General features: G+C 36.5%; 1 protein-coding gene across 1 annotated transcript in view; it reads left to right on the forward strand.

Annotated features, from left to right (window-relative positions):
• The window catches only part of LOC107091063 (ciliary neurotrophic factor receptor subunit alpha-like), a 268089-nt gene that overhangs the window by 245881 nt on the left and 7801 nt on the right, over positions 1-14407 (forward strand). Inside the window, exons 8-9 of the mRNA XM_015384788.1 lie at positions 8268-8336; positions 8468-8588. Of these exons, the coding sequence (XP_015240274.1) occupies positions 8268-8336; positions 8468-8588 (190 nt within the window). The remainder of the gene's footprint in view (positions 1-8267; positions 8337-8467; positions 8589-14407) is intronic.

A 14407-nucleotide genomic window follows, 5' to 3' on the forward strand; every position in this document is an offset into this window, starting at 1 on the left:
ATAAATTATAAAATCTTAGTCATAACTTTTATTCTTCCAACTGCTTTTTGTTCATTTATACCTGTGCCTATGAAACAATATCATTTTATTTTCTTCTCATTGCTGATCGTTTACTGTGACACCTGCAGAAGTCTATTCTGCACACAAACCTTTTAGTTGCAAAAATAGAAAGAAGGTGAAATCATAAAAATGAATGTATTTTTTTCTTTAGGTTTAGAAAGATTATCCATCTGACAGCCAAATGCTCTGAGTGAAATCACTTAGTGTGTGATGAGATTTACCTGTCCTGAGGCTAGAGAGAACACACTGCGACTAAAACTGTTCTACCCCGACTTTTTTAAAGTCATATATGGTGTTACACTGTTAAGTTTTAAAAATCACTTCACAATTAAAGAATTTTGCAGTGTGAACCAGGCTTTAATGAGACACTGAGAAAAACAAAGTGCTTCTTTTTACTCATCATATGTAAGGTTTCAACATGAAAGTAAATGCTTTAGATTCTCTTTTATAAGTCACAGTAAGAACATTCAGTGCCATTTTACAAAATCTATAAACATTTATGACTCACCTTTAGTATTTATAGAGGTCATTTTGTGATCCTGGCACCCTTTTCCTCTTTAAAGCATTACAATCAACATGTATAAGTAGATGAGATGAGATTAAACTTTATTGATTCTGCAGGCAAAACAATTACATATTTTGTTAAGCTAAATACAAGTGCCAGACAGAGTAGGTATGTGTCAAGGAATAATAGAAGAGAGAAGACGAAGGAGGGGGGAGGAGTAAAAAGCCTGCTCTTTTTTTCTTACAGCACCTTATGGATTCCCAGAGGACATCTTCTCCCTCTAACACTCATATTGTCTAAGATTTGTGCAGAATTGCATTTGAGATTATAAGGGTGTTTGTTTGCGCATGCCTTGTATTGTATGTGTGACACGGACCCTGCCCACATTTCTCCATTTTGTATACAGACACTCACACAAACACATTCATTTCGATACTTGTGTTTAGCATTATCATTTCACAATTCCTCAGTGTTAGTTCACAGTGTTGCAAATTTTATCTCAGAAAAAATATATTATAACCTGACTTATTATTCAAAGACAGAAGATAAAAATGCAGTTGAATAACTGCAGTATTTTTGGTGGGTTATCAGGCCGTTTCTTTTTCTTAAAAGCTGTGATGCAAAGCCCAGATTCCTCCCAGAGTCTGTCAACAGTACGGTATCATGCACAAATCGGGCCTTTGTGAAAGAAAGCGATATGCAGGGACCTTTAACCATTACCCAGGGTTTTGAAGCCCCTCCATATGTGTTGAGAGAAAATCTCTAAGTAATTTGCATGTCCCAGGTCTACAATTTCACAGATAAAATATCCTGGTTTGGGAAAAGGACTTTCAGATTGTCCCCAGATTGCTCAGAGGCAGGGTAAAAGCACTTGTTCAAATTGAATCCTGGTGGCGGAAGACAGGGCAATCAAAAATTATGATTAAAATTTGATATATTACAATCTCTGTGATACGAGATCATTTTTCATGATTTTTAAGGCGAGAATTTAGCTGTGTGAAGCAATTGTCTGCTTGGTTTATCAAGATATATCACTGCTAGACTGATCGAACATTTCAGTGGTGTCTATAACCTAGATGGTATCTAACAGTTTATAAATATCATAGAGAATAGAAGTAAAATTGAGGTAAACAAGAGCAGCCAATGTTTTATTTTGTTTCATTTTTACCCTATTCATTGGACTGGAGGTGTAGTGCAGTTGTTGTTACAACATATATGTCAATAAACTTAAATATGTTTTTCACAGACCTAAGAGCAATGGAAACAGACAGCAATAAATTTAAACACAAGTCATTTTATCCAGGAAAAAAACAGATTTCAATAGAGACTCAAATAAGTCTGCTCTGTTGTGAGGAAGGCAAACAAATGAGGAATAAGGCTCCTTGGAAACCACAGCTGGCCTACATGCAAAAAACTTTTTGGAGAACGACTGATATTGTGCATCACCTTCAACTCACCATCCGAACTATGTAATATGGTGGTGGCAAAATCAAACTTTGGGAAGCTTTTCTTCACCAGGGGTACAGAACCTGATAAGAAATAATAGAAAAATGGAAAAAACTCTACACAGGGCCAAATAAAAAAGAAAAGCAAACAAAAAAACTATTTGGGGGGTACAAAGCCAGAAACCTGGGCAGACATTCTACATTCTTGAGTTCAAACTCCCTAAGTGTACAGTCACATCTGCAATGGAGTATTCTAATTCTACGTATTTCCATGTGCTAGAGTGGCCAGTTAAAATAGGGATCTGTATTTCCCAAGAAGAATCTTTTGCAAGATGCAATCCGTACAGTTTGACAAAGCTTGAAAAAATGCATCTGCAGATTTATAAAGCTGTTGAATTTGTTGTTTTTAAAACCATTCCTCAGAGGATATTGTTCTCTAGGTTTCAGACATGCAACTGCTTCATCACACCTGAATCTAACACTTAGGTTAATAGTTGGACTCTGCACAGCTGGATTGTGTTCTGAGATGTTCACCAAAATGATTAAGGCAGACCAGAAATACTTATAAAAGTTGAACCACACTGCTCCCTAAGGGCTAGATTTGGAGACCCCAGTGTAAGAAAAATACATCAAAAGACTTACAGCTGTACAATGTGAATCCCAAAAATATAAGCTGTGTTGATTTTGTACTTTACATCCCACTAAACTGAACACAGTTGTGACCAAAATCACCTGGAACCTGATTTCACCAGTAGCTTGTTATTTGATCATAATACCCGTACCACTGTATAATTTTTGCCTGCAACCGGTGTTTGCAGAGCTTCAGGTGGGAGTTTCCCTCCTCTGTTCTTCAAGAAGAGGAAACCCATACTAAATTTGACAAATTAGCTCCCTAAATACATGTGCATCCTCTATCTTTCTTTAATGTTGTTAACTTCTGAGCAGAGTTTAAGGCTTTATGTTTCACATTACCTTCATGTTAACAGCCTGTTTGACTTCCAACATGCACACTCTGTTTGAAAAAGGGCCAAGTTTTTATCTGCCTAACCAAGCGCTACACTTTCTAGGCTTAATTACATTAGCGGTATGCTGCAACAGCGTCATTTCAGGATGCGTGCCGGCTGAACTCTGTTTGCAACTATAGTCACTCATCATCATTGTAGAGTATATTGCATGTGAATGTGTGTGTGTTAACAGACATGTGGGCTGCCTTTCAGGCAATTATTTTACAGTTGTTTATATGTAGTCCAAGCGGCGTATCCAGCCATTGACCTTATCGGCATTTCTTACTGACTTCAATGTGTAAGTGTGTGTTTGTGTGCGCATTTCCACATTAATGTCTATGGTGTGAAAAATTTTTCAGAGATTGGCCTTTTACTCACATCTGTTTAATTTTGTGTGTGTGTGTGTGTGCAGCACTTTGGCCAACTGCATTTTCTCTTAAATGTGCTATTTACATGGATTAAATTTGATTTAACTTCATTATTCATAGTTTTCTCTGTATATAAATACGTGGTTAGCCTTAACTTTATTTAAAAAAAAATACATCCTTATTTATCAGTATTTATTTCTCCTCTGATGATACACACTGTACTATAATAAATGTAGAGTTATGCGGAAAAGTAATTGCTCCCTCACAGCTTAGTTCTGATTTGCTTTTATTGGCATTTATTTTCAGTAAAAAGGTTTTGATATCAGACACATATCTGAGAAAAATGCAGTTTGTTTAAGAGATATTACTTCCGTTATTAATAATAAGGGGAAACCATTATCCAAATGACCCATTCTCTGTGTGATTAAGCAGTTGCCCTTTTAACCCAAAACTTGGGTGTCCTATTCATTGAGTTATCACTTTCCATTGAAGATTTCAAATAACTCAATTATAAGCACTATTAACACTGCCAGGGATCTTGGAGAAATCATGGTAGTCCATCTACCCTGGGAAAGGTTGACTGGAGTTCTACGTATGTTTTCCCCTTTTGTAATTTAACGCTCACACTGTGGTTTGCTGCAATTTAAAAGCCTTTCAAACTGATAGATGTCAATGACTGTGTTTCCAATTTGTTGTTGAATTTCTTTAAATTGGGACATGACGTCTTGCCATTTAAGATCTTATATTGTAGCCTTTTTCTGTCATTCCCTGGATCCACAAGGCACCTGGAAGTAATCAGGCCTGGTTACCCTTTTCTTCTTCTTATAAAAAAAAAAAAGCTATTCCAGTGATTAAATGACCACTTGTCCAAAGTGTACCCTGACTCTTAACCCCATGAGGGGTGAGAATAGGCACCAGAATCCCCATGATCCTCAAAGGATAAGTGGATACAGACAATAAATGGATGGATAGATTAATGATAAAAAATAAAAAAAAAAGATCAAACCATCTTCAACAATCAAGCATTACCAAATAAAAAAAATGGGATTTAATACTTTTTCACAGAAATGTGTGTTGCAATGCTGTTTGAGCTTCTATGCATCAGCACTTAGGTTTAAACCAGTAGGAGAATATGCCATAAACTGCTTGGAGATAAACATTTCCAGAGGGGCGCATATATTACCAGGACACCAAGTGGCTAAACAGGGAGCAATGAAAAAGGCATTTAATCTCATGTATTACAGGAGGATGTCTGGGTGGGTGGTGATGCAGTTGGGAGATGGATGGAAGGCTGTTGCCTTTGCTGCCAAAAAGGCCTTTGTACCGTGGTGGTGGTGGTACGTGGTAATGTGATAAAAATGTATTTGTCTCTCCCTGCTCCCTGTGTGTGGCTGCGTATTTACATTTCTAATGTGTCTGGAAGGCTTATCTGCTCAGTGTTGATTAAAGGTGAAATAGTGCATATGTATTGCAAGAGCTTTCCCTTCTGTTCACATTTACACAAAGTGAAAAGATGCAAAACACGCAAAATTTTACATCAAACATTTAAAAAAAATTTGCTTAAACCATGATCCATTATCTCAAACCAAATGTACTGGATCCATTGCGTGATATAATATGATAAGGGTAGCTAATGAAGTTAAATGGAAAGAGAGATCAACAGCAAGATTCTGAATGATGGTCACTATCAGCGTTACTTTGCGAACAAGAGTCATCATGAAAGTCTTGGTATAACAATTCCCTGTAAATCACAGATACCTTAATCCCATAGTGAAATAGATACAAGTGCAAATAGGGTTGTAACAGAGGAACTCTTTATGAACCCCTTATTAACTTTATTTACAATTGTGTCAAAAACTGAATTATGCCATTGCCATCAAAACCAAAATAAAGTGTTTTATTAAATATTGTGGAAGTGGTGGCAAAAAGGTTTTAGCATTTAGCTTGGCTGCCAGTGGTTCTGAGTTCAAGCCCCACTCCCATGGACTGCCACTATGGGTCCCTGAGCAAGACCCTCAACCCCACATTGATCCCTGTGTGCCACACAGTGTGAGATGAATAAAGTTCAATTATTATTATTGTTATTATTATATGGTTCTCGCAATTTATGTTTACATTTATATGTATAGTATATATATCTAATAAATCAGACATTATGAGCAAAACTTCATCCTTATGACTTACAATATAACTTAATGTGTTTACTATAAACCAGCAGGCCGTATGTGGTGATTTTAGGTGAAGTCACAATGCTGGTCTATAAGAAGGAAATGTTTAAGTTGCACAAATGTAGGGTACATTCAGCAAGGTTGAACATAAACATATGTTTGTAGCATTGATTTCCTCATGTTAGGTAGTACTGCTTTTAGTGGCTTTTTTACATAATTGTCACATGTTTATCCTAATCATTTGTAAACCAGTATATTAATATATAAGAGATACTCATTGTTTGGTTTTTCTGCATTTCAAAGTTGGGAATTTCAGCTGAATAGTAAAGTCTTCAATTCATGAGAGGAGAGGATTTTCTTTTGCGTAATCTTAGAGTCTTTCAGGAGACATTTGGCAAACTCCCAGGAGGCTGTCAGGGGTCTTTCAGTTTTGTGTCTGGCACCTCTTACTATAAAGACCTGATTGATGTAGTGCTGCTTGGATGGCTGTCCCTTCTTAAAAATTCTCCCATCCTGAAAAAGAAACACAATCTCATTCACAGTGACAGTTTCCATTTTAGAGTGATGGACACTTTTATGCCTTTGGCTTCTTGAAGCGCTGTAGAAATCTTATTGTATAATTTCTCAGATCTGTTTTCTGACAAAATCCAGCCTTTGCCTTGTTTTTACTCTGACATGCAGTTCTCTCTGTAACTCTCAGGGTCAGGAACACAGGAGCAAATAACTGAAAGGCTGATGGTGATAATATGGCTTATATAATCATTTTATCTCTTAAAAAATATTTCATCCATCCTTAACTTTAGTTGATTCACTGTCTTTCTGATACTAACCCTTAAGAAGCAATCTAGAGTCCCTCTATGACTTTACTGAGGGACCAACAGGATCAAATCAGATTTAAAATAAACGTGGAAAGTTTACTAATTTACAAAAAGGTTTGGTAAAAGTTAGATTTCTGTTTTCTTGTAATTGAACACTGAGTGGGACACAGTGTGTTCCAGTTTTACAATAAGTGTGAGGACCAGCTTCAGTTTTTAGCCTTCGAAGTAAGGACATTTTACAAAGTGAGGAAATTTCGGCGGGTCTTCAGAAGCTATTGTACTAATAGGTAGGTTTAGGAATGAGGTCTGAATTGGGTTAAGTTAGAATGATATATGCACCGGTAATGGTTAGATGTATGGTTATTGTCAGCATTAGAGCATACTGTAGGAAGAATTAAATTGACTGAATATCAACCTACCTATTGTCAAACAAGAATGTCTGTATGTGTGTGTGTTGGATTTTTTTTTTGTCACCTTTGTGGGGACACTGTAAGGCCATTTTTTTATACATATGCTACAATGTGGGGACTTACAAGTATTTATAGGGAGCACGCAACTGGTCCTCACAATGAAAAGTTCTCCTCTCAGATTTAAGTTTATATCTAAGGTGTGAATTCAGTTTAGGTTAGGGTAACAATCTGAGTTAGGAAACACATATGAATTCAAGTCAACATAAAACATGGAAATTAGTGTATGTTTAACCTATGTAAACTGATTAACCTGATTAAATAACTAAAAATTAATTAATTAAAGAAAAAAACGTAACTATAAAACTGAATAACACAAAATTGACTTGATATTAAGGTAAACGTATACATCACAAAAACACCCCAATTATTTGAAGTTATTGGATGCAGTATATCCATCTTATCTTTTAAAAAGCAGTTCTTTTTGTGTGTATATATATTGTTTCAGCTTTGTGACTACTTTGAGGTTGTCTCAGTTATGTAATGCATTAAAGGTTAGTTAAATCAAATGTTTAGATTCAATTCTGAGATTCTAGAATTAGTCCAGCAACTTTATCCATCTAATACAGATATACAGTAGAAGTTTCAATTTCTTTGTGCAAAGATATTGTTGGTTGCAGGATGCATCTGGCATTCACATAATCATTTAATTTGACTTCAGGGGGCAAACAGAAAGAGCAATAGCCTCCCCTCTGTATTTTTTCTTCACCATTTCAGTAGCAGGCCACAGGCAAATAAACACACACACGCATGCACACACACATGCTCTAACCGTAAATTACAGAGGAGCAGCAAATCATTTTCCCATTCACTCCCCTGTTACTCAAATATTTAGTTTATTCTCTGTCAGAAAATTATGTGGCACTAATGCCAGTTCTCTCTGGTATAATCATCAATTATGTATTCGGCTCTGTAGGAGTTTTGTATGTGAGGAGAGCGGAGGCTGAAGAGGGGCATCAGGTTACAGTCAATTCATCAACATAGTGTAAAACACCTGAAGGTTAAAGCCACACACTTGACCTATTCACAGAATAGTGAATAGGTCTTCCAACCATAAATCATCGGAAAGCTAAAAGCTGAAGCTAGTATTTCTATACCATGCTCATAATTTATGGACACAGCTACAGAGGAGAAAGACATCCGGATCAAATGTTGACTCAAGATCTCATAGTTGCCCTTTAAAGCTTGGAATTTTCACATATTGGACCACTTTATATCCCCAGGGTCATAGTGCCCACTCCATATGAGCACTCTCAGGAACAATTAACAGATGATAATTGTATGCACCAGTAGTGTTTTCTTATGAAAATTCTGATATATGCATGGATAATGTTCATAATACTTAACTTAATTCCAATATAATGTAAATTGCACATCCATGTTCTTTCTTGATCTAAATTTGCAAACGAATTTGTCTTTTTCTGTTGTTTAGGTGGAGCTATCTGACAGCACCTCTCATACCATCCTTGATGCCTATGCTGGGAAGGAATACATTATCCAGGTACCCAATTTTTTTTTTTTGTTACTATTTCTTAAATCTCTCACAATATATTGGAAATTGATATTTAGGCAACAGTTTACTCATGATTTAGTTTGAAACACTTTTGTTCCTACGATCCTTATATTTAACAGTTAGCTGCTAAGGACACAGAGATTGGAACATGGAGTGACTGGAGCGTTGCTGTCCATGCTACACCCTGGATTGAGGATCCTCTGCCAATCACCTCCACAACTGAGGTGGACTTTCCTACTGGTAGGTTGAAGCGTCGATAGGTTTCATTTGGTAAATCGAGTCTGCTCCTTAGAGGTTGCAAACTGGCTTTGGTGAGTGCATATGTATGTATGTTTGTATGTGTATATATATATATATATATATATATATATATATATATATATATATAGAAAATTAGGAAAATAGTATGTTTTGTACCAAATAGAATGCCGCATTACTTAAATTTTTTATTCTTTTTTAGCATTTACCTCTTGGAGCCTTTTCCATCTTTCTGCAGCTATTAAGCTGCATCTATTTATTGAGTTTGACATGGAATTATGTTTTGCATAACATTTTTTGTTAAGATACCAATTGGGTACAAACTAAGCCTTGCATTAAGGCTTAAACTCCTTCTTTCGCAGTTCAAGGTAAAAAGATCTAGCAGCCTGAAGACAAATTGACACGTAGCAACCTGAGTTGCATGAAACTGCCTCAGGGATAAAACTGAGCTATCTTTTAGAAGAACACTCACCGATTTCATCAAACTCCAGACTTGGCCTCATAAACTACAGCAGGCTTTGCAGGAATAATAATGATTTTCCTACATTTATGTTACTAATAATAACAATCTAACTTTGATTAATGTTACACTACTCAATAATTTTAAGTATATTCAGCAAACATCAAGGTTTGTATGTTTATTAAATCAAAATCTGTCAACATACAGAGAGCCCTGTACATTCAAACGTGCATTCAAAGGATTAACACCACTACATAATATCTAAAGGTATTGCAATAGCAAATAAAATGACTTTTATCATAGTGACAACAGTTAGGCTTAATGCAATCCTAACCTGTACTAATAACTTAATGGGATGTCCTCTAGTATAACAGAAACAGAAAAACAAACCATAAAATGTTTTACTTTGGTGTTTTTGTTATTGTTTAGTACAAACTACATGTATTGAAAATGGCAAAAGTATACATGGGAAGGAAATCTTCAGTAAAGTAAGTTAGTTGCTTTCGAATATGACAATGTCACGACAAGTTATGATATAGTTAAAAGGTAGATAAAGATGTCAAACTTTGATATTATTTTCTAATAAAAAACAGTTCTCTCAAAGACTGCACTGCAGGCATGAATGGCAGAGCAGATGATGTTCCTTACTGGAACACAGCAGTTGGGAAGAAGCATAACTCTTTATGATTGAGTTATTTAGCTGTGTACAGATCCCTGCTGCTGAATTCGATTCAGGCGAGTGCAGGATTGTCATTGTTCTATAATCAGATCAGCAGATGAACAATGAAAGTAACTAGCTGTTGCAGTTGTTTTTGGACAAGCGGGTGGATATGATAAGTGGTGCAAAACAGGCCAAATTTAAACTTCAACACATAGTTATACAACAACTGGTCAGTATCGAATTGTAAAGAGATATTACTTACCCTGAGAGCAGTTTCTCACTAGTGATGATTTTTGGCAAAAGCCAGATAGTTGTTTGTTCCCTTTTTAGCTCTCTGCAGATGTGGCCTTAGAAAGCTCCCTTGTTTGTCATTTCAGCTCAGTCTGTTTCCTCTCATGGAATCAGGAAACACTGATTGTAGCTATAGTGAGTGATGCTTACAGAGTTTGAGATGATTTTTAATGACCTCCTGGGTGTTTTGTTGTTTTTATTTAGCTAATTTGGAGATTGTTATTTGTCAGTGGTCCTGCCACATTATATTATTTGTTTATTTTATGTTATCCTCAAGATCATTGTTGGTATATTTTCTGCTTGGTTTGTGGCTCCTTTGTTTCTAGTTTGGCTGCGTTTATATTAATTATTTATCTTCCCTCGTTCTGCCTTTTTACTCTTCTCCAAAGCTGTTCCTAATCCTCTGATTAACTCACCTGCATTCAATGTCGCTCTTCACTCTTACCTCTATATATAGGCTCATTTGTTTTCATTGATATATGCTGGATTCTCCCCGTGATCTGCCTGTTTTATGTCCTGTTCTCTGTTTATAAGTTGTGTAGGGTTTTTGTTTAAATCACTAAACCTCCACTTTCACATCTCAAGTTTTTGTCCTTTACATCAACAAGGCAATTCATGTAGCCATTTAAATCAGTTATTCCTCATTCTCATGCTTGGATTAGATAAGCAAAAAATCTTCACTTTTAATTCCTGAATCCACGAAATTGCTGCTAATTGCCGATTCATTATTTCTCAAGATGGCAGCCTGGTGTTTTTTTTTTTTTTGTTTTTTTTTTATAAATTGTTACCACCAACTGTATTTTACAAGATGGAGTCTATATCTATATGCAATTATGATCCCTATTGAAGATCAGGTTGAATGAAAATTTTACAACAGGTGATGATCTATCACCTCAACCAAGCTAAGATTCCTATTTCCTTATGTATCCAGTCAAAATGTTTTTTCTTATTTTAATTTCTTAATTGCACAAAACCTAACCTAAATGTTTACCGTGCTCATAATCTTTCAGATAGTTGACTACAAACAGACCTGCTTTCTGTGTTTCTCTGTGTCTGTCCGGTAACATGTGGCAGTAGTTTTACAGCACAAGGGTGACTTCTCTTGGTCAAGAGCAGCACTGCAGAGCTAACGTCACACAATCCTCAATTAATGAACATACATGCCTGGAAGAGCTACAAATACAGGCCGGGAAACAACAAAAACAACCCATATTTTAAAAATGCTGGTCTCATAGCCATTAAGACCACATTTGTGTCTATGAGTTTTTTTTTTTGCTGTTGACAGATTTTCCCAGCTGAACTGTGTATGGGGATGAATTCATACTTAGATGAATTAATTAGGTGACTTCTAAAGGAAAAAAGCAGCACTGCACACCTAACATCACACAGTCCTTCCCCTAATGAGAAAATGCATGCCTGGAGAGGCACAAATCCAGGCATCCACAAAAACAAACAAAACCAAACATGTGACATCCTCTGACACATTTGTTTAAATACAATCACAAAGTAAGAAAACCACACACAAAGAGCATCACACAAACACAGTCCTCCCATCAGACCTAACATGCCTTGTATGCTAGCACTTGAACACTCTGTACACAGTGTATTATCCCTGCTCTCAAGGAAAGAACAGCAGGTTATTGGGATTCTCCTCATGTGTCTGCCCGTTCCAGCTGCCACCTCGCTGCTTCCCTTCCTGCTCTCAGCGTCCTCCTCTCTCTTCTCCACTTTCTTTTTCTTTTTTTGCCTATAGGTCTTTGTTTCTTTCAATCTTATTTCTATTAATCAGAAACTCCTCTTACTTTTGGGCCTTGCCACAGTACACTTGGAGCAAATCTCCCTTTTCTGCACTCCTTAAAGATGTGACTTGGTGGGTCACTTATTCCAGCTGTGCGGACAATTCTGTGTGGCAGCTACAATTGCTCTGCTGAAGCGATTTTATCTTTACTTGTTGTGTATGATTTTGACGTAGACCTGCATAGGGGAGATAAAAGGGTGAGGCAGAGTGCTTTGTAAAGGTATGAAACAATCCATCCAATTAGAAAGACAAACAAAATTGTGGGGTTGCATAGTTTGTAGCACCATTGCCTTGTGGGTTCAATTCCTGTGCCAGGGTCTTTCTGCATGGAGTTTTCATGTTCTCCCCATGCATGCTAGGTTCTCTCTGGGAACTCCTGCTTCCCCCCATAGTCAAAAAACATAACTGTTAGGTAATTGGTTTCTCTATATTGTCCTTAGGTGAATGTGTGTGAATGGTTGTATGTCTCTGTGTTGCCCTGCGACCGACTTGTGACCTTTTCAGACTGCCGGAGATAGGCACCGGCCCCACTGTGACCCTGACGGAATAAACGGGAGAAGATGGATGGATTGTATTTTATTTGAAATGTGTATGAAAGTCTGCCACAAAAATAATGCATCATTGAGAACTTAAAAAGAATTACCCTGATTTACAGTAGATTCAGCCCCTGAATTTTCAGTCTACCTATGTCAACCTTTCACCCCTGCCTCTGATACTTTTAGCTTTTTGTTCAAGAATACCCTTATTTTGAATCACCTTCCTGTCCATACGAAAAGATGTTAAAAGATGATGCTACCCTCAATATGTCTCACCATGGGATTCTGCATCCAGACTAACTAATCGCTGTTTTCCAATACTTGTGATCTATCGGAATTTGCACGGTTCTCTAACTGTGCTTTAAGTGTGCTTTTTATGCATTGCTTTAAGGATCAGGGTAGTAAAGTCCACAACTCTGAGTTTTGCAGTTGACAGATTTTCCCTGCTGTGTAGTGGATGGTGATGATATTAAACCTTGATTAATTAATAGGGTGACTTCAAAAGGCAATATTTTGCCTATAGATTTTATCTAGGGTTATCAGATAAAAGAAGCCTAATTTAAACCCACTTAACACTTCCAAGGTACTGTTTTCTATTCTTTAAGAAAAACTCAACTTCACAATTTTGTATTACTTTATGTAGGTCTCACAAAAATTATTAAAATATAGTGAATATGATGATTTCATTTAGCAAAAGTGTTAAAAAAAAAGGATTAGGGTTGAAAATTCTTGTTTAATTTATGTTTTTGCTAAAGTATATGTATGAATGATTTTCTTTTTACTATGAGAATCTTTTTTTTCTTATTTATTATAATCATTTGTGCATCATCTTAAATGCAGCCATGATGCGTTTTCTGTAAAAACGTTTAGTTTGCAGCAGGCTTTTTGTAAAGACAAGCTTTGCATCAGTTAATCATAGGTTTGCTCTCACACTTTAAGGAGAATCCCCATTAGTATAGAGAAAGGACACTATCAGATTTCCTGCCCCAAAAACACCAAACGTTCTGCTAGAGCAGCTAATCACCATCTCCACCCTGACCAATATTTACTGGCTGCTCAGCCAAACAGTAATTGAGCACACTTCCTTTGACTTATTGATTGTGTTGGTGAGTCTAAGCAAAGGCCTTCTCTATCTCCTTTCTTTCTTCTTCTTGTCTGTACCACATTTTCTGCTGTGTCCTATTTTTGTTTGTATGTCTCCTAGTTTGAATCTGCAAAGTCGTTAGCGGTTCTGTTTCTTGGCATCAAAAGACTTCAGATGAAAGGTATTGCATGGTGACAGACATGACATTTAGAAATCCCGTCTCCTGATATTGCTGCTTACCCATCACGTTCTGGGAAGTAAAGAGACGATCCACAGCAGTGCTTCTGTGTCATAGCTCTCTTAGATATAAATCTCTGCCCCTCTCAGAGACAGAAACTGGACACTGTCTAGCACCAAGCAGGCCAGGCAAGATTAGAAATTGCTAATATATTTCAGGTCTGATGTTATTTATAAATGTTTAGATTGTGTTTCATAGCATGCATTAGACCCAAGGTGTGGGGGTCAGAAAGCACGTGCAATGATAAAGTTTGATTCAGGTCTTTTTAAGTCTTTTTTTTCATTGCTCTCTCTGAAAAAGAAGAGATTCAATATAAAGTAGAGGACACACATCAGCTAATCAGAATGTGCTAGAATGAAATCTGCTTTTTTTCATGTTTAACTATGAGGGTGACAGAACGGTGGTACATTGAATCTCTTCCTACTATGAAAACAGTCAGATGTGTTAAAAAATAATGGACTGTAAAATCAAAGGTGAAAGAAAAAGACTCGGATTAAGAAGTTCTTTGGATAAATGAATTCATTCTTTTGTCGTTGTAATCTTGTTCTGCAATCTCTTTGGTCATCCAGCATTTAATGTCTGTTCATTAATTGGAGAAAAATCCCAATATTTCTGTATTTTTCCCATATAATTATTTTGTTTTATAATTTCTGATTTGAAGGTAATCTGACTTAACCTGACTCCGCCGCATGGATTTGCTCAGCATATCCATCTGACAACCTTCCGTTGAAGT

Source organism: Cyprinodon variegatus, unplaced genomic scaffold (assembly GCF_000732505.1).
Source record: "Cyprinodon variegatus isolate N-32 unplaced genomic scaffold, C_variegatus-1.0 Scaffold323, whole genome shotgun sequence".
NCBI classification, from domain to species: Eukaryota; Metazoa; Chordata; class Actinopteri; order Cyprinodontiformes; family Cyprinodontidae; genus Cyprinodon; species Cyprinodon variegatus.